This window comes from Aspergillus sclerotioniger (genome assembly GCF_003184525.1).
Source record: "Aspergillus sclerotioniger CBS 115572 chromosome Unknown BO94scaffold_68, whole genome shotgun sequence".
NCBI classification, from domain to species: domain Eukaryota; kingdom Fungi; phylum Ascomycota; class Eurotiomycetes; order Eurotiales; family Aspergillaceae; genus Aspergillus; species Aspergillus sclerotioniger.
The window spans coordinates 2,543-18,787 of record NW_020291058.1 but is presented as its reverse complement, the minus strand read 5'-3'; the positions used below and the strand labels follow the sequence as shown (position 1 = coordinate 18,787).

The 16,245-nt window shown below is 49.9% G+C and overlaps 7 protein-coding genes across 7 annotated transcripts; 4 read left to right on the top strand and 3 right to left on the bottom strand.

The window, feature by feature from the left end:
* The first annotated feature begins 47 nt into the window (after window positions 1-47).
* BO94DRAFT_357097 (fungal specific transcription factor domain-containing protein) lies at window positions 48-2,191 on the top strand. The gene is made up of 4 exons (XM_025607141.1): window positions 48-132; window positions 182-978; window positions 1,032-1,291; window positions 1,345-2,191. The coding sequence occupies exons 1-4, from the start codon at window positions 106-108 to the stop codon at window positions 1,920-1,922; spliced, it is 1,662 nt and encodes a 553-aa protein (XP_025461315.1). The 5' UTR covers window positions 48-105; the 3' UTR covers window positions 1,923-2,191.
* Window positions 2,192-2,557: 366 nt separating this feature from the next.
* On the top strand, window positions 2,558-4,287 carry BO94DRAFT_480438 (MFS-type transporter sphD; the record flags this gene model as incomplete). Its single annotated transcript, XM_025608794.1, has 2 exons — window positions 2,558-2,785; window positions 2,833-4,287. 2 exons carry the CDS (start codon window positions 2,558-2,560, stop codon window positions 4,285-4,287), a joined length of 1,683 nt encoding a protein of 560 aa, XP_025461314.1.
* A 710-nt stretch (window positions 4,288-4,997) lies between these two features.
* On the bottom strand, window positions 4,998-8,307 carry BO94DRAFT_629342 (uncharacterized protein). Its single transcript, XM_025617555.1, has 3 exons — window positions 7,526-8,307; window positions 6,954-7,455; window positions 4,998-6,654 (listed from the first exon to the last, which is right to left on the bottom strand). The coding sequence occupies exons 1-3, from the start codon at window positions 7,994-7,996 to the stop codon at window positions 5,264-5,266; spliced, it is 2,364 nt and encodes a 787-aa protein (XP_025461313.1). The 5' UTR covers window positions 7,997-8,307; the 3' UTR covers window positions 4,998-5,263.
* A 549-nt stretch (window positions 8,308-8,856) lies between these two features.
* On the bottom strand, window positions 8,857-9,423 carry BO94DRAFT_570462 (uncharacterized protein; the record flags this gene model as incomplete). Its single annotated transcript, XM_025614813.1, has 2 exons — window positions 9,178-9,423; window positions 8,857-9,096 (listed from the first exon to the last, which is right to left on the bottom strand). The coding sequence occupies exons 1-2, from the start codon at window positions 9,301-9,303 to the stop codon at window positions 8,857-8,859; spliced, it is 366 nt and encodes a 121-aa protein (XP_025461312.1). The 5' UTR covers window positions 9,304-9,423.
* A 561-nt stretch (window positions 9,424-9,984) lies between these two features.
* On the bottom strand, window positions 9,985-12,282 carry BO94DRAFT_505015 (Hsp70 family protein; the record flags this gene model as incomplete). The annotated part of the gene is made up of 9 exons (XM_025609527.1): window positions 9,985-10,463; window positions 10,518-10,731; window positions 10,784-10,908; window positions 10,956-11,058; window positions 11,105-11,366; window positions 11,410-11,482; window positions 11,532-11,576; window positions 11,622-12,130; window positions 12,180-12,282. 9 exons carry the CDS (start codon window positions 12,280-12,282, stop codon window positions 10,101-10,103), a joined length of 1,797 nt encoding a protein of 598 aa, XP_025461311.1. The 3' UTR covers window positions 9,985-10,100.
* A 252-nt stretch (window positions 12,283-12,534) lies between these two features.
* On the top strand, window positions 12,535-14,104 carry BO94DRAFT_579956 (uncharacterized protein; the record flags this gene model as incomplete). The annotated part of the gene is made up of 1 exon (XM_025615295.1): window positions 12,535-14,104. One exon carries the CDS (start codon window positions 12,535-12,537, stop codon window positions 13,687-13,689), a length of 1,155 nt encoding a protein of 384 aa, XP_025461310.1. The 3' UTR covers window positions 13,690-14,104.
* On the top strand, window positions 13,432-14,322 carry BO94DRAFT_357028 (uncharacterized protein). The gene has a single exon (XM_025607140.1). It carries the CDS (start codon window positions 13,708-13,710, stop codon window positions 14,191-14,193), a length of 486 nt encoding a protein of 161 aa, XP_025461309.1. The 5' UTR covers window positions 13,432-13,707; the 3' UTR covers window positions 14,194-14,322.
* Window positions 14,323-16,245: the final 1,923 nt, after the last annotated feature.

Here is a 16,245-nt window from a genome sequence, read left to right as displayed (position 1 = left end):
CTTCCTTCCACTTCTCCTTTGCTTTTTCTTGTATCTATCTTTATTGAGAAGGAATAAAATATCCCGTCGGAGCCGGCCTTGATCGCCGTGATAAATATCGTCCAGATGACGCGTACCCAGTTATACGGAAGGGCACGTATCGACCCATTCTGGTGTTGCCAGTTACTAACGGCCGCCGCAGGCTTGTCTCCAGTGTTCTAAATCCAAATGCAAATGCATCTCTCGACCCGATGGCCAGGGTTGTGAAAGATGCTATCGGATGAATAGATCATGTCAACCGGGCACCTCGACACGGACCCTGCATGCTCAACGAAACAACACCGTTGCCCGCATTTCGCAGCTCGAAGGCAAGATTGATAGCCTCGTCTTTCAGCTGGGGGCTCGTGATTCAAATGCTTCTTCTGAGACCTCTCAGCGCCCCGCAATCTCCAGCTCCAGTTCACTCTCTGGAGAGGCTGCTTCCGCATCGGCGTCAACTTCATACGTATTCGAGTGTTCACCAGAGTCACTACATATCTTCCAGGACCAGATGCTCAAGTACTTTCCCTTTCTTCATATTCCTAGAGACGTCCAATGGCTACACCAGGAGCGTCCATTTCTCTCCCTCTGCATTATGATGGTCACTTCTCGCTCAACCCAAACCAAGATTGAGCTAGGGGAAAAGATTCGAAAAATCGCCACGGAACGTATCTATCTCTCCACTGAGCCAGGGGCCGTCAACATCGACCTCCTTCTCGGTCTCTTGACCTTTATCGCCTGGGCTCACGACCATTTGCTCCACAACTGTGCGGGGAGCCTGTCGCGTGCCACTCAGCTCGCCATGACCGTGGTATTTGATCTCCGTCTTAACAAGCCACTTCCCGAAGATTCAAATATGCTCCCTGTCGGAGTCGATCGTACCTGTGCATCCTTGAACGTGGCTACGCGGACACTCGAAGAGCGGCGAGCGGTGCTAGCGTGCTTCTTAATGAATTCTATGTTTGTCCCTTACATCTACCAAGTTTGTTTCACTGGAACTAACATAAATCCAGAGTATCATCGTATCTTGCGCAGCTTGACCCCATGCAATGGACGCCACATATGGACGAATGCCTCGAATTCCTGACGCAGAATGCGGAATCACCGCATGATGAAGTATTGGCCCATCAAATCCGGCTGCAACGCATTGCCAGTGAGATGGAGAATATTCGAAGTTCATCAGAACCCGTGCCACTGGCCTTCTATCTGGCAGCTCTTCGGCGAAAGGTCAATGAGGTCAAAGAAGGGATATCACCGGAATTACGGCAGAATGGTTAGTATCCCTCTTCCCCCCCTCTGGTGACCTCAAGGTCTGACCACAAGCAGGAATCATCGGTGCCTCGATATATTATACCGAATTGAGCCTCTTCGGGCTCATACGTAACATAAAAGAAGACCTTCCAGACTTACAGAGACTGGATGCTCTCCATGGATGTCTCCACACAGCCAAGTCGGCGATAGATCGTTTCTTCGAGATCCCAGTGGTCGAGTACTACGGCATCTCGTTCCCATTCTTTGGCTACCTCGCCCGATCCATCGTCGTCCTGTTCAGGCTCTCTATCCTGAATGATCCCGTATGGGACACCGGCTTGATGCGGTCAACCGTGGACGTGCTGCAGGTGATGGACCGATTGATCAGTAACCTCCAGCAAGCTAGAGCTGCGGCAGGGGAAGAGGCGGCCGGTGGCCATTTAGACAGCTCGACCCGCAAATTTCGGTTGATCCGGTCCACGTGTGCTGCGAAGCTCGCGGAGCATGAGCAGAAAAATCGTACTGCGTTCCAGACGGCCAGAGAGAACGACTTGCAGCTCAACTCTCTGCTACTGGACTATGGATTGTTGGATGAGAGTTTGACATCCGGGTTGTTGGAAGGAACCCAGTTTCTTGATGGGCTGTTATGGTGATCACCGCACGTTCTCAGCCACACGACATGGTTGAAAAACTCGCCACAACGGAGTCGGGTCTGGCCATAAGGACCGAATATGGCAAATGTGCCCGCAGGTTATCTGACATGCTCTAAGGCCCTTGTTGCAAGAAGGACAGTGAGAACTAAACATTGTTGATACTATCTCCCGACGGGATTCGGAGACCGATGCTATTAATAGCCCGAAATAGCCGAGATTTAAGCTTCTGTCACGTGAATCCGACCAGATCCGCTCTCGTGACCCACTCGAGATGGCTGCTTGATATCACCACGCAGCGAGGTGTTGAGACTTGAACCCTCACCGTATCGTTTCTGTCTTGAAGGACAGATATCAGAAGAATGGCAGTCTCAATGCGCCTCAAAATGACCAGGAATGCAGCTGAGTGGGTCAGGACCTCGTATTTGGGAAATTGGAGATACTCCAGGCATCAGTCATCCTGTGCAGGATTCCGAACTAGTCGGAGAAAGGGGCAGGGCCCTAGTCACCTGACAGAAAGAATCGGTCTCGCCAGCTCCAATGAGTTCTATCAATTCGATTCACATCGCATATACTCTTCCTATATCTACTTCTAGCACGTCGTGGCTGGTGACGTTAATCGCTGCTGATCTCTCGGCATGGGCCACATCTTGGCAGTGGTTCCACACGAACCACATCCAGAGCCCATATCAGAGAAACCAAACATCGACACGGATACGGACGGAACGGAGATTCCTGCAGCAAGTGCCGACGATGTCGAGCCAGCTCCAAAAAAGTCCCTGGCGTTTAAACTCTCCTTCATAGGACTGGCTGCTGGCCTGTTTGTGTTCCAGATGGATGCAACGGCCCTCGGTATTGCCATTCCAGTGAGCGATACCATCTTTCTCAGCAGCTGAGACTAGCTCCTCGGTAGACCATCGCCGAGGATCTCGAAGGCCAGAGTCTGGAGTCCTTTTGGGCCAGCATGTCCTACACCCTATGTGGTCTGGTCATGCAGCCAGTCTGGGCGAGCATCTCCAACGCGTTCGGTCGGAAACCACCGTTCTACGTATCCATGGGCTTTTTCTTCGTTGGATCCATCATTTTTGCCATCGCCAAAAACATGAACACCCTGATTGCTGGCCGGGTTCTTCAAGGCTTCGGCGGGGGTGGAATTGACGTGTTGGCCGAGGTCATTCTCGCAGACATGACAACGCTACAGGAACGCTCGAAATATCTTGGCTTGATGGCTATTCCCACATCCATTGGCATTATCATAGGTCCCTGTGTCGGTGCACTATTCTCCACCTATGCAAGCTGGAGATGGATCGGATGGATCAACTTGCCAATCCTAGGAATCGGTACTCCACTGGTGTTTTTCTTCCTCAAACTACGTCCCATTCCCCTTGACGCAGGACTTTCCCAGAACCTGAACCGTCTCGACTGGATCGGAATGATGCTCCTTGTCATCGGAGTCACAATTTTCGTTCTACCTCTCAGCTGGGCAGGATCTCTATTCCCCTGGGCCTCATGGCAGACCCTCCTTCCATTTTTCCTAGGGATCGCAGTCCTAGTCATATTCGCTTTCTATGAAGCGAAACCCGCCACACCAATCGTCCCTCACCGACTCTTCCACTCAAAGACCGCCAACATGACCCTAGCAGGAGCCTTCATCCACGGCGTCATTCTAATAACCCTTCTCCAATACCTCCCCTTACTGTACCAAGCTGTGCAACTCAAAACCCCCATCATCTCTGCCGTCTCTCTGCTCCCCACCGTTATCACCAGCGTAATCGTCACAGCCGTCTCCATGATGCTCGTTCCATGGTTCGGAGGATACGTCTGGATTCTACGACTAGCATGGGCCATCACCGCGCTGGGAGCCGGCCTTCTCGCTCTTTTCCACGTGGGATCGGCTCCATCCCTGCGTTTCGGTCTTCCCATCATCTGGGGCGTGGGTGTCTCCTTACTACGTCTTAGCATCCTACCCATGCAAGCGAGTGTCAAGCACGTCGATGACACCGGGTTAGTTATCGGCCCATTCCTCACGATCCGCATGTTCGGAGGTCTCGTTGGTTTGACTATCGCTTCGTCGATTTTTAATACCGTCTTCGCGTCGTCTCTTCGGTCTAGCAACGTGCAGCTTACCGGTCCGCTGGAACCACTCCGTGAAGTTTCCAATGCTGTGGCGTTCATCGATAAGCTGAGATCGCTTGACGTTCCCCGTGAAAGTCTGGATCAGGTCCTGGAGGTATATCTGAAATGCTTCCAGACTATATTCTACACCATGACGGGCTTCAGTGGTCTAGGGCTGGTGGCTTCGATCTTCGTGGAGGAGATTGACCTCAAGGGACGGAGTCAGGGGAAGCAGCGCTTTGAGGATAATTAGGGGGGATTTCATGTCCCACTTGACATCCTTCTCAACCGGATGATATAGCCAAATGGATAATCTCCTGGTTTCGGTAAAGATGTATAATGCCTATTTAGTTTGTATAGACAGGTTAGACTTACTGTATTTAATTCAAAACAAGACAATAATTATATTCTTTTTCATATAGTTAGCTAAACCATAATATCTATTGACTATAGTAGATCTATCACACCCGGTCTCATCTTCAATGAGCGCAAGCACCGCAAGGATATTCAACCAAGACCACGAATGGGGAGGAGGCGCGGCTAGTATTCCTCCTTGTACTTACTGTCATCTCTAGTACCTCTTGATCTAAAAGAATCAGATTATGCATCGTATATTAAATCTCAAAATGAATAAATACCCTCGTGAATATAAAACTAGAGATTAGTACAAAGAGTCAATTAGGAATGGGGGGGCTATTTGCACAACTAGTCGATATGGCGTTCACTATCTACAAACAAGGCGGAGGAGCAATGATTATATAAACTCGTGAGACGTGAGGTGAGGAAGTCACTCGATTGATTCTAGGTATCTTTCTCATGATGTAAATTTCATTCTCGACACGAAAAGACTGTAGTAAAATAGATTGAAATCCCGAAAAATGTGTGCTGTAGGTATATGGCGATTGCATTTTGAGATACGTTGGAGGGTAATTGAGGAATGTGCGAAGTAGTGGAGTTGTGCATGGGTTTTTGTGAATGGGAAACAGGATGAGTGAGATTGGGAGGAACTTCTTGCTGGTATTTCGGGATGTAGAGGAAGACTGGCTTCTCTGCTGTGTCTGGTTGGCTTTGGTGAGCTTGCAGGCCGTGGGATGCAGTAATGCGCAGTGTGGGCATCAGTTGAATGTCTCTTAGGGTTCTTCCTCGGAGATCTCATTCAGTTGTCCGGTTGCTTGAAGTAGCTTGACTATTTCATCATAACCATATTCAGCAGCCAATGCTAGAGGTGTTCATCCCCATCTGTCCTTGGAGTCCACATCTACCTGCCCAGTAGCTAGAAGTAGGTTTACCACTGCTTCATGGCCACGTTCAGCAGCCAAAGATAGTGGTGTTGTGCCATCCGAGTCCTTGAAATCCACATCTACCTGCCCAGTAGCTAGAAGTAGGTTTACCACTGCTTCATGGCCATCACGAGCAGCCAAAGATAGTGGTGTACGACCATCGGCATCCTTGAAATCCACGTTCATCGGCTCAGCGGCAAAGCTCAGCTGAACCACAGCCGCAATACCCAAAGCTGAGGCTATTGCGATAGAAGTGCTATTTTCAGGAAGCATACGGTGGTCCTCGATGTATATGCTGGACCAAAAAGAATACGGCGCCGCTTCAGTTTGGCAGAGAGCATACCCGAGAGTTGCTAATTCGTGATCACCCTGCAGTCGTGCCTTTCGGAAGTGGGAGGGCCAGAACCGTGCTGCATAATCGATAAAATATTTCCAACCAATCCCATAGATCAAGTATGATGCGCATGCTCTGGCGAGAACTAAATGTGAGTCGGTTGGCCGCAAGGAATGTTTCCATTTATCCGGCCGAAGAGGACAGTTGGGAACCAGGAATTCTTTAACCGTTTGATGTAGCAAGTAAACTTTGGTGTCTATGATGACCAGCATCAGACCACATAGATCTCTGACAGTTCTTTGAAAGCGTTCATTGTCTGTGTAAATTTCGTCATTGATGTCTATATCTTTGGTCCTTTCTGCGCCGAAGGCCAAAGCCACAGATAATTCATCAAGAGAAAGGGGTCGCTCTGCGGCTAAGGCAATATCTAATAGTGTCTTAGCCTTATCATGATCAGGACTGCGATCCAGAATTCGGGTGTAAGCATCATCAACAGATTTTGGGACACCATGAATTGCACGGTGAATATTTCCTTTGGTGAACCCTGGCATTCGCTCAATCACATCCAAGGTCAAGCTGACCCATAGATATGTTCGATTTTCAATGCTTTCCGACGTAAGTTGCTTCTCCAAGTACATGCATTCGTCTTGACGTAGGTCGTTTTGATGGCCAATTCTCCTTACTCGTTCGCCGATCACCAGATCTATTTCTCGCGAGATCTTTTCCACCTCAACCTCACCTTCCCCACTCAAGTGAATCGTGGGAAATCGGTCCTCCAGTGCCCGGAATTCGCGCCGGATATGGTCATAAGGTCTACTTGTCATTAGTACCTTTAGATTCTGTTGAGCTCGGTCACCATTGTAGAGTTTTTCCACGGCTTCAATGAGGCGCGTTCGGTCTTCATCCTGACACTCATCCAATGCATCGAACACACAAAGAACCTCCCCAGCATCACGCGTGCATGTTACATAAATGAATATGCTCCAGAGGTCGCTAAATGATTCGACTAGTTTTTCTCCGTCAGTTTCCATTTATTCAGTACCCAGTCCTCCAACAGGTGTGGCTGGACCATAAATAATTGACGTAATATGGTGGCAGCTGCGTTTGTGGCGTGCTTCTGATCCACAAAGTCATCCTTGAAGAAGAAATAGCAAACCGTTCTTTTCTCCTTCGGAAGGTATTCATCGACCAAGTACTTTGTCAGCACTGATTTGCCACATCCTGGATCTGCTGATACCCATAGAAGGCTCGAGTGATTGCTTTGCTCCTAGTTTCGGAACTGTTCATGTTGTGTAAACCATTCACATGTGCCCGGCACACGCTTGCTGTTTCGGTCTTTGCGGTCCCCATAAGGGCAAGTGTAAAGGAGCTTTAAGAATTTTCTGATCTTCTCTTCTCGGGGCGATGTTGTCTGCCACGCATTAACTGTTTTCAAAGTGTTGTGCATCTGCTCAAGCCTGATTCTGATCTCCGTATCGCGTTTTATGTCCGTGAAGCTTTTTATGGAGTTTTCAAGGCGAGTGGTATCTGCCAGCAGTCCATCCCAGGCATTCTGTTTGAACATATCTGCAAGCAGCTGAGAAACTGGGTGCTTTTGTAGATAGCAAAGAGCCCGAGCTTGGAATTCCAGTATCTTGGAGTACAATATAACTATAACTCCCTGGAAATTTTCAATGAAGAGCTTGTTTTGGCTTTCGTCGCGCTGTAAATAAAGACATTCCCTTTCTCGAAGAAGAGGGATCAAAGCGGAGATCTCCTCGAGTCCCTGTAAGAGGGTTTCATGCTGTTCGGCTGCTTGCACGAGGAGCTGAATATGATGATTAGACACCAGTTAGACACCACAAATAATAGAAGGAAAGGGAAGATTTCCAACATACCTGGAGAACCACGGTGAGTCCCGCACAGGCGATTGCAGCAGGAGGACTTAGGCTGGCTGCTGTACTAATGATATCTTTGAATGTCAAAACATTCCGAAAGACCCTGGTAAGTTGGTCTCGGACCTGGAGGCTGTGACCCCCTAGCTGGATTACCCACTTCCTTTCCTCCAGATGATGAGTTTTGGCATCTAGAAATTCGCAGAGCCCTTCAAGGCCGATGGTGCTCCCTGGCTGGATATCCAGTCCGAAATCTGTTTCGAGGATTGTTTGAGATGCAGCCAGTATTTTTCTCATTTTTTCGTCTTCTTTCAGGCGCCCTTCTGCTTTTGCCCAAAGATCTTCAGACACAAAGGGGGCTTTGGCACGCGTTTCCCGTTCCGGCAGCTGGGGACGCGATTGATCCTCATCTTGCCGCTTGGAGGCCACTTGTTTGGGCCGAATTTTCGCCTTGATTTTACTTCTTAGGCCCATGGTCAGACGTAAAATCTCCCGCGCGATCAAGATAAGAAAAAGTGGGAGAAGAGATGGAGGACGCGGAAACCTCGTCTTCGAGTTCAGCACCTTTGCCGGGTTTGATTGACGTGTCTCTCCTCCACTAGCCAACCAGAGCCATGCTCATGCATGGTGGCGCTAATTCCAACAGTGTCAGCTCTCTTCACGCGCCCACCGTGAATCGATCGGGTTCCCATCAGTAGTACTTCTACCCATACGTCCTTATGTATGATAATGCGGGTTATTGCATGGGGGTTCGGTTGTGTAGGAGACCGGTAACATGGAAGATGCCATCCCGGTCGAGGTAGGAAGGATACTTGTGAAGTGGATGGAGCACAGGAATTCTCCGATCCCCCCCAGTATTGGAGTCGGCCAATCTGGATCACCTGACCATCTTGCCTGCCTGTTACGGAGAACCTCAAGGATTGAGACGAGGCCTCGTGACTGGAGATGTCCGACTCATCTTCCTGGTCTTGCGTTACATCCGCGTACCAGCCCCTATAGGTGGAGGCCATTCGAGAATCACGCACGGAGTAGCCATCGAGACTAAGCTTTAAGAACCATCGCTAGATCGATTTAGTGCCGTTCATCCACGGAATCGTCGCATTTCATTAGTTCTCGCAGCAGAACTAACCGCTTGGTTCCTCCCGCCAAGGCCGATGTCTCAGACCCGTCAGATACATGGCATTAATGCCGCACTTCTGATTGTTCCGAACTCCTCCGACGAGGGCAACTTTTGGATCTGTCCAAGGTACACTCTTCAATATGGTTATAGGCAAACGACTAATCATCTAATTGAAATGCGCAAAAACAAGTCTAGAGATGTCTCTATCACAGGGTCAAAATCTCGGATTCTCCTTCTTTCGCTCCTCCTCCACAAAAGTCTCAAAATCTGCCACCTCCTCCGGAGACATATGCACGTCCTTCCCCAGGTCAGCCTTCATCTGAAACACCAACTCAGACATCGCCTCCTGCGTCAGATCACTCCAGCAGACCACCGTCAAGTCGTACGGGCTGGCGTTAATGCTTTTGATGGTATACGCCTTGTCTCGCACATGGTCCGCAACCGCGACAAAGACCTCATCAGTGCCAGGTGGGAAGCTTGAACTGGTGATTCAGAAAGTGGAGTTGAGATTCATGTTGATCCAAGTGGCTTTGACAGATGGGGGCCCAGAGATCGAAAGGTGGTTCGTGACTGCATGGATGCTACCGGTTGTGGGATTTTGGAACATTCCGCCCACGATGGGAACGTTGTAAACTGGGTGCCACGGTGTGAGGTAGGTCATTTTGCAGGTGAGATGGAGGATGAAGGGGAGTGTTCCAGGTGGACCCTGTGAGATCGGAGGTCTGGGCTTTTAAATCTGCTGAGCCTAGTATGAATCTAGCTATCCATAATAAGACCAGGGCATCAAAACTAATGATCTTAGCGCAAGACGGAGTCTGTGGTCAGCCCAGAACCCTGTCGGGCTACTGAGAGACTCCACTCAACCGGAAACAGGCTGTACCGAACTGTTGCTGCGGCAGGTTTGTTCCTAGGCTTATAAGGATAACCTACACGTAATGCGTCGATCCCTTGATAGTCCACCCTCTGGCAGCGTATATATCAACCTATCTAGGCATCCTTCCAGGGCCAACACTCATTGGAAGGTCCGGCGTGTGATTGCACACATGATCCAGTTCAGGGCCAAATATGCTATTCCCGAGTGAATGACACTGGTGCCGATTATGGGATCTTTATATTCTAGTCTCGTTGGGATAAAAGTCTGGGACTGTTCCAAACACCATTATCCCGGGGCAGTCTGGGCTGGACTATAGCGGCCATCGAACTTCGGTTGAACCTAAAACCTCTCCCATCAGGACTTGCTGCACGATCGTCGTCATCGCCCAACGTATACTTTTCTATCAGCGGAAAGTCTAACCCACAGATGATTCGGACCAGAATATTATATGATTCACTAAGGAAATCTCTGGAAAGAAACTCAACCTTCAAGGGAATAAACGATATAACTTATCCTCGCCTTCAAACCAAACTGCATCACGATCGAAACTTCCATCCAAGACCCCTGTGTGCTCACAATGCAATCTACTCTGCAGGCATCCAATGCACCGAAATAGGATCATGCTTACTCCGGATTCTCTCCCCCTTGGACCACAATTGAAAGGTGAGATCAGCGGGACCAACAACAACCCTGACCTCGAACGAGGTGCGCCAGAAGGCAGGCCTTGAGCTGTACCAGTGCCGGTTCTTGAGTTTCTTATCCACATTATCGGTCAGAATATCTAAGTTGCATACCGGCTGAACTCCCTCATCTTTCACGCCACGTGGAAGCTTCTCTGGCAAGAGAGTCGACATGACGATCCGAACTTTCCAGGGTTCATTCTCTTGGCCGAAGTCGGTCTTCAATTGGAATTCCTTGGTAACCCCGGATGAGGGGATCGGGCAGCCCTAGACGTTAAACGGTTATCATTATGGAACGCGCCTGGGTTGGTATCGGCCTACCCTGATCACGAGCCAATCAATTTGATCCAACACGTACATTCGGTTGTCGCGAGGATCGAGCTGGACTCGTTCGCCAACATGAATTTCTCGACTGTATAATTTGTTGCAGATAATACCATAGCTCACTGGCGCACATCGGGATCCAAATGTAACAACGCCGCGCTTGAGTTGTTGGATCCGGTCCATGACTAGGCCGTGGACGACGACCAGCTGTCTAACACGAGGTCAACACTTGTCTGTTGGTAAAATATCTGTGGATCACTCACGGCTCATCGGCTGTCAGAACCTGCATCTTCTCCGTTTCTGGGCAACTTCCCGGACTGTATCTTTCATAGAGACATTTCCTCACGTACGGTGAGCTGCCGAGACCACCTGACAGGACTAAATATGTCTACATGTGTCAGCTGGCTTTGACCTCAAGCTGCCAAGGGGGCTTACAATGCGGTCGTTCGGATATTGCTTATGCAATTGATGAATATACCCGTCCAAGAGCCGGAAGATTCCAGCAATCTTCGAATCGAAGCACTTTTGTATATCCTCCCTTTTCATGTCAGCATCCACGTTAATTTAGATCGAATGATCCTTACCAAGCAATCTGCATCTGGCCATCATATATGTCCGCCTCTGGATGGTCGGAATCAGATACTAAGGACGGCACATCGAGCTTAAGCCATGGAGTGGCGGTGGCTTCAGTGCCAAAGGCACACTTATAGCGCTGGAACCGTCCGAATGTCATCTTCCAAGCAGTCGCACTGGGAGACGATCGTAAATGCGGACGAACTGCTTCGAGCCGTGTGGCTATGAGGCGATGAATCTCCCTATCAATAAAAACCGAGCCGATCGGGTGGCCTACTAACGTTAGCAAGAGTTGTGGTAGAGCTATGCTGCTCACCTTCCACATGGCCCAACTGCGCCAGTCGTGTCGGTTCACCCCTTGCAGAGAGAAGTCTGAGGACATTCACATCCTGCACCTAATGTTGGCTTAGAAAATCTACCGTGGTGGAAGGGTGTTACTGTGGTTCCTCCCCCAGAATCGCACACCAAAATCGTATCATCTTGCTGCAGTCGTCAATCGATGTCTCAAAGATGGAGGGGATGACTGACCAAGTAATGCTCATTGCCAGCATAAACTGCTGCTGCCTCGGCCTCAGTCAGACCAATACAAGCGCGGTGGTTGGGATTGTGCACCCCAATCACTTGAGCGAGCAGTCTACGGGTTTCTTCAACCATGCGCACATCCTTCCACGTTGTGGGGACGCTGAAAAGAAATTCCACCCGTTGAGTGACAAACTGTGGAATGGTGGTCTCAAAATACGACACAACATGTCGATAGAGACATCGAATATAGTCTTGAAGCCATCGCTGGGCCTCGGCAAGACTTGGACCTTCTTCCCTGGGATGATGTGGGGAGAGATGAAGCTTGAAGAACTCTTTCAAGCCCTCTTCGGGGCTGTCGACTTCACATTGAAAGCCCCAGTGAATCACTCTCGTCGAGTTGGCATGGTAAGTGATGCAGGTGGGCACTTTGTTGACCAGCTCTCCAGGTAGCTTCCCTGGCCATCTCTGGATGGTTTTGGGAGGTGGCCAGTCGGGTCCATACGAATATGCCACCCCTAGAACGGGCAGTCAGCAACTGAAATGTGTTAGAGACCATTTCCATACCAGTGTGTGTCATGCCAAAGTCAACCCCGACGACAATATCTGGCCGCCATTCCTCATCAGCAAAGCCCTTACTCGGGGGGCCCAAGGCTTCTTTGTCACTCATCTTGGGTTAGGAAAGAATAGGGACTGATTCACGTGGAAATTCTGGCTCAGCCCCCTAAAATGGGTTGCAGCTCGCAATTTCGTTTTCGCCCTAAAGGATGCAACTAAAATGCCGGCCAATACAATGACGCTATCCGAGGCCTTACCATGCGACCCTAGCGAGTCGGGCCCACCTTCCAGCTCGACGTTGATGGGTGGAAAGAGTATTTATCGCTCGTCGAGCCATCTTTGCCCGACATCTCCCACGCACAAGATGGCGGCCTTGTTTCACGCTCGACAAGAGCCAACACGGGCATCAACGTCCAGTTTTACACCGGCATATTCTCCCTTGACAAGCAGTAGAACAACTACTTCGCACACCCCGACCATCTCGAGCTTTTCTGTCACCTCTTCTACCACGTCAGCTAATGTGGTTAACACTACTATCCCCTCTAGTACGGCATCGAGTCTTCCAGAGAGCAGACACGGAGTCAGCAATGGTGCTCTGGCAGGAGCAGTGGTTGGATCCATTGTCGGAACCGCCCTTGTTGCCCTCATAGCTGCCGTTCTCTTCTTTCGTTTCAGAAGAAGACCTACACCCAATCCACAAACACCTTCGCCTCCTGATCAGGGGTTGGAGTTTTCCAAACTACCCACGAGCCAAACTCGACCTATTGCCGCTTCCCGTCCTGTCCGGGGGGAACAATTTCCCCCGCTCGACCTGGTCTCGTTTATTCCCCCACCAGCCGACGACCAAAGCGTGAGCGCACGGATTCATACCTTTTTCGACCATGTCAGCCTGCATGTCGATAATTATTATGCGCCCGGTAGTCATGAACCGACACCACTCACCGCGGAGGCGACCATTCAGATAGAAACATACCGCTCTCCTTTGATCCCCGGTCCGTTGGCAACAATTTTGGCCAACCGCCGCGCCCGACGAGCGGTTCTCACCCATGTGTTGGCTCGGACCCTGCTGCAAGCCATCCAACCGGGAGGCCCACTTTATCCGCCGTTCTGCGAGTCCCAACAGATTGACGTTGCTGCGCCCGTGACAGGCCAAGATAATGCCACGTTTGCATGGCGCATGTTGACAGCTCGTCTGCATGCTAAATCATTGGATACCACATCGGGAGTCGTGCAGGGACATATTATCGCCCTTGCAGGGGGGTTCACTCAAGCGTTTGCACCCTTCCACAACCCTCAACTGTCTGAGGCAGATCGCCAGCGTCATCTGAGCAGCGTTGTGAGAGAGTGCGCCGAATTGAGTGTATGGCTGTTTACTCAGCCATGTTCGTTCAACTTTGTCTGGACATCATCTCCGGGTTCTATTGTCATATTCCCAGCGGTGGTCAAGACCAGTGATGAACAGGGGAATCCGCTACCGGTGTCACAGAAGATGGTGGAGGAAACGACAGCCCAGCTATGATGTGCTGCAGTGCACGTAATGTTAGTTGCAACAGTTATCAGTACAATGCTTTCTCCGCCCCCTTCGCCTTCCTCCAACGGAGCAATTCCGACAAGCTCTCTGATCCAACATCCTCCAATGTCTCCTCATCTGAGTGTACTTTTCCCGACGCCTCTCCATTCCCTTTTGACCCCTTCCAGTGTAGAGAATCCAACATTTCTTTCCCGAGACCCCCGGTTCCCGACTTATCATGTTCCAGCCTTTCATGATCTGATCCCACTCGTCCCATTATCTCCACATTCCCCTTTGCCTGTCTCCAACGCAACAAACCCAGCATCTCCGATCCCAGACCTAGTCCCTTCTCTTCCACCACCACCCCATCCTTCCCTCCCTCCTTTACCCCAGCAACATCCGCATCCAACTCCACCAAACCCTCCTCGCCCCCAACCGACTCCCTACCCCTACCCCTACCCCCACCCCAATCCCCCTCCCTTCTCATCAACCCTATTTCCCCCACACAACTGAACCCTCCCCACCACCACCACCAAAAACTCCCAATACGCCAAGACCAACCTCCCCCACAACAGCCTCACCCTGCGCCCCTCCCCCCCAACTACCCACTTGACTCTCGTCCGCAACCCCAAATCCCCCTTTCGTCGAGTCTGCTGTTCCACGCGCGCGGGCTCAATTACCTCTGCTACCGCCTGGAGTGCGGTTTCGAGTTCTGAGATTGTGGTTGAGATGTAGGTTTGCTCCGAGGGAGTAAATTGGGATGAGATGGGGTTATAGAAGCGATGAAATTCGTCGAGTTGGGCACGGATGTGTGATGTTGTTGTGAGAAGGGTGGATAACTGTTCTGTAGCGGGGAGTGGGAGGGGGAGGGAGGGGGTGGGTGTGGGCGTAGACATGGGGGACGTGGTGGTGGTTCGCAAGGACAGGGATGTTGGGGAGGGGTATTGCTGTGCTTTGGAGCTTGTCCCTGATCGAGAAATCAAAGAAGAAAAGCGGGAGATATCCATCTTGAAACTACAAGTTGGACGACCTCAACGGGAATATTTTCCGTACCCCTTTCTCTTTCTCTTTTCCTCCCTCTCCTTTCTTCCTATAAGCACCCGTTACTTATCCCCCCCGTAAGGCAAACCAATAATACCTACCCAATTCTCCACTAATCCGGAATCCGTAGATAAGGGGGTGGCGGAGCCTTACACCAACAACCTACCTGGTTTAATCTCTAAGATGCGTTAGTATGTATGTGTATGTAGGTTGGTTCATGGGTGGTGATTGGAACTGCTTAGCTGATTGGCTGCATGCTTAGCTTGTTCCTTCGTGGCTCCACTATTGGATGTAAGTTGGATGCACGTTGACTGTGCCGCTATTTAGGGCGTCTGAATCGGGGGATGAGAAGGGTTCGGGGAAGTAGTGTTGTCATGACAGAAGGGGAGGTCTACTTGGAGAGTGATGATGACAAGACGTAGAGAACACTTATTGATACCCCCCTAATCAGCCCGAAGCATCTAGTCCTTATCCACCTTTCTGACCCCTGCCATCAGCGTTACATTTCCCACGAGTAGTATCCCTCCCAGCACTCTCAACCATCACCCCACCAATGCACTCGAATCAACAACTCCACCGACGGTAGGCCAGGGGAATTTTCTATCTATTCTATTTTTTGACAATTACAATTAGGATTAGCAAATAACAAGAACAGCATTAGTTATTAGACATACAAGAACTGACTAGCATAGCTATTAATTTTAGTCGACTTAGTAAAACACAAGATACTTCAACGATAGACATCTTCTTCTTTCAAGTGTATACATCCTCGGAGCCATAAACCAAACCACCGTTTCTTATCTAACGCACCAATTCCTAGCATCCAAAGCCCATCAATCTGCGTGTATTGAGCCATTCAAGGAGGAGGCAATAGAAGAGGTCTGATATCCCTCTCGACCCCATGTATTTCTCCTCTAAAGCACGTTAACTAGAGAGAAAGTTAGGTTGCATCCAACTCTGCTGTCCACACTGTATGTTGTAACGAACTACACATCTATTAAGATTACCTAATATACATCCCCCAAGAATGTTACTATAGGATACAGATCAGATACCTCTACACTTCCAAGACTTTTGAATCGTCTCTTCATTCGAACATACTTCCCTCCTAACTATCACAGAATAGTACCCCTCACTACCAGAATCAGCGTACACTCTATCCCGAGTCCCATTCAACCCTAATAACCTTCCCAACATGCCACCTTACAGGGTACATCCCATCCCATCCCACCCTCCCTACCCTACCAAATACTCTATATAAAATAACCACCCATCTCACTAGAACTAATTGAAAAAAACCAATTCAACCCAATCCCCTACACCCCAACCCACCCCATCCCCCCCATCAAAACCCTCTACTCCTAACTAACCCCCACCATGCACAAATCAACCGCGACCACGAAATCTGGCACTCCATCGCCCACACCTACCCCATCGCCGTCCAAGCCTGCATCTTCGAAACCCACATGGGCCCGATCCAATCGGCACCTTCACCATCTCATCCATTCCCTGACCGAGCCTCTC

Coding starts and splice junctions, on each gene's coding strand:
- BO94DRAFT_357097 (XM_025607141.1), top strand. CDS start 106: ATGACGCGTACCCAGTTATACGGAAGG. Junction 133..181: donor GTACCCAGTTATACGGAAGG/GCACGTATCGAC, acceptor CGGCCGCCGCAG/GCTTGTCTCCAGTGTTCTAA. Junction 979..1,031: donor TGCTTCTTAATGAATTCTAT/GTTTGTCCCTTA, acceptor ACATAAATCCAG/AGTATCATCGTATCTTGCGC.
- BO94DRAFT_629342 (XM_025617555.1), bottom strand. CDS start 7,996: ATGGGCCTAAGAAGTAAAATCAAGGCGAAAATTCGGCCCAAACAAGTG. Junction 7,456..7,525: donor GACTCACCGTGGTTCTCCAG/GTATGTTGGAAA, acceptor CATCATATTCAG/CTCCTCGTGCAAGCAGCCGA. Junction 6,655..6,953: donor CAAGCGTGTGCCGGGCACAT/GTGAATGGTTTA, acceptor GAGAAAAACTAG/TCGAATCATTTAGCGACCTC.
- BO94DRAFT_357028 (XM_025607140.1), top strand. CDS start 13,708: ATGTTAGTTGCAACAGTTATCAGTACAATGCTTTCTCCGCCCCCTTCG.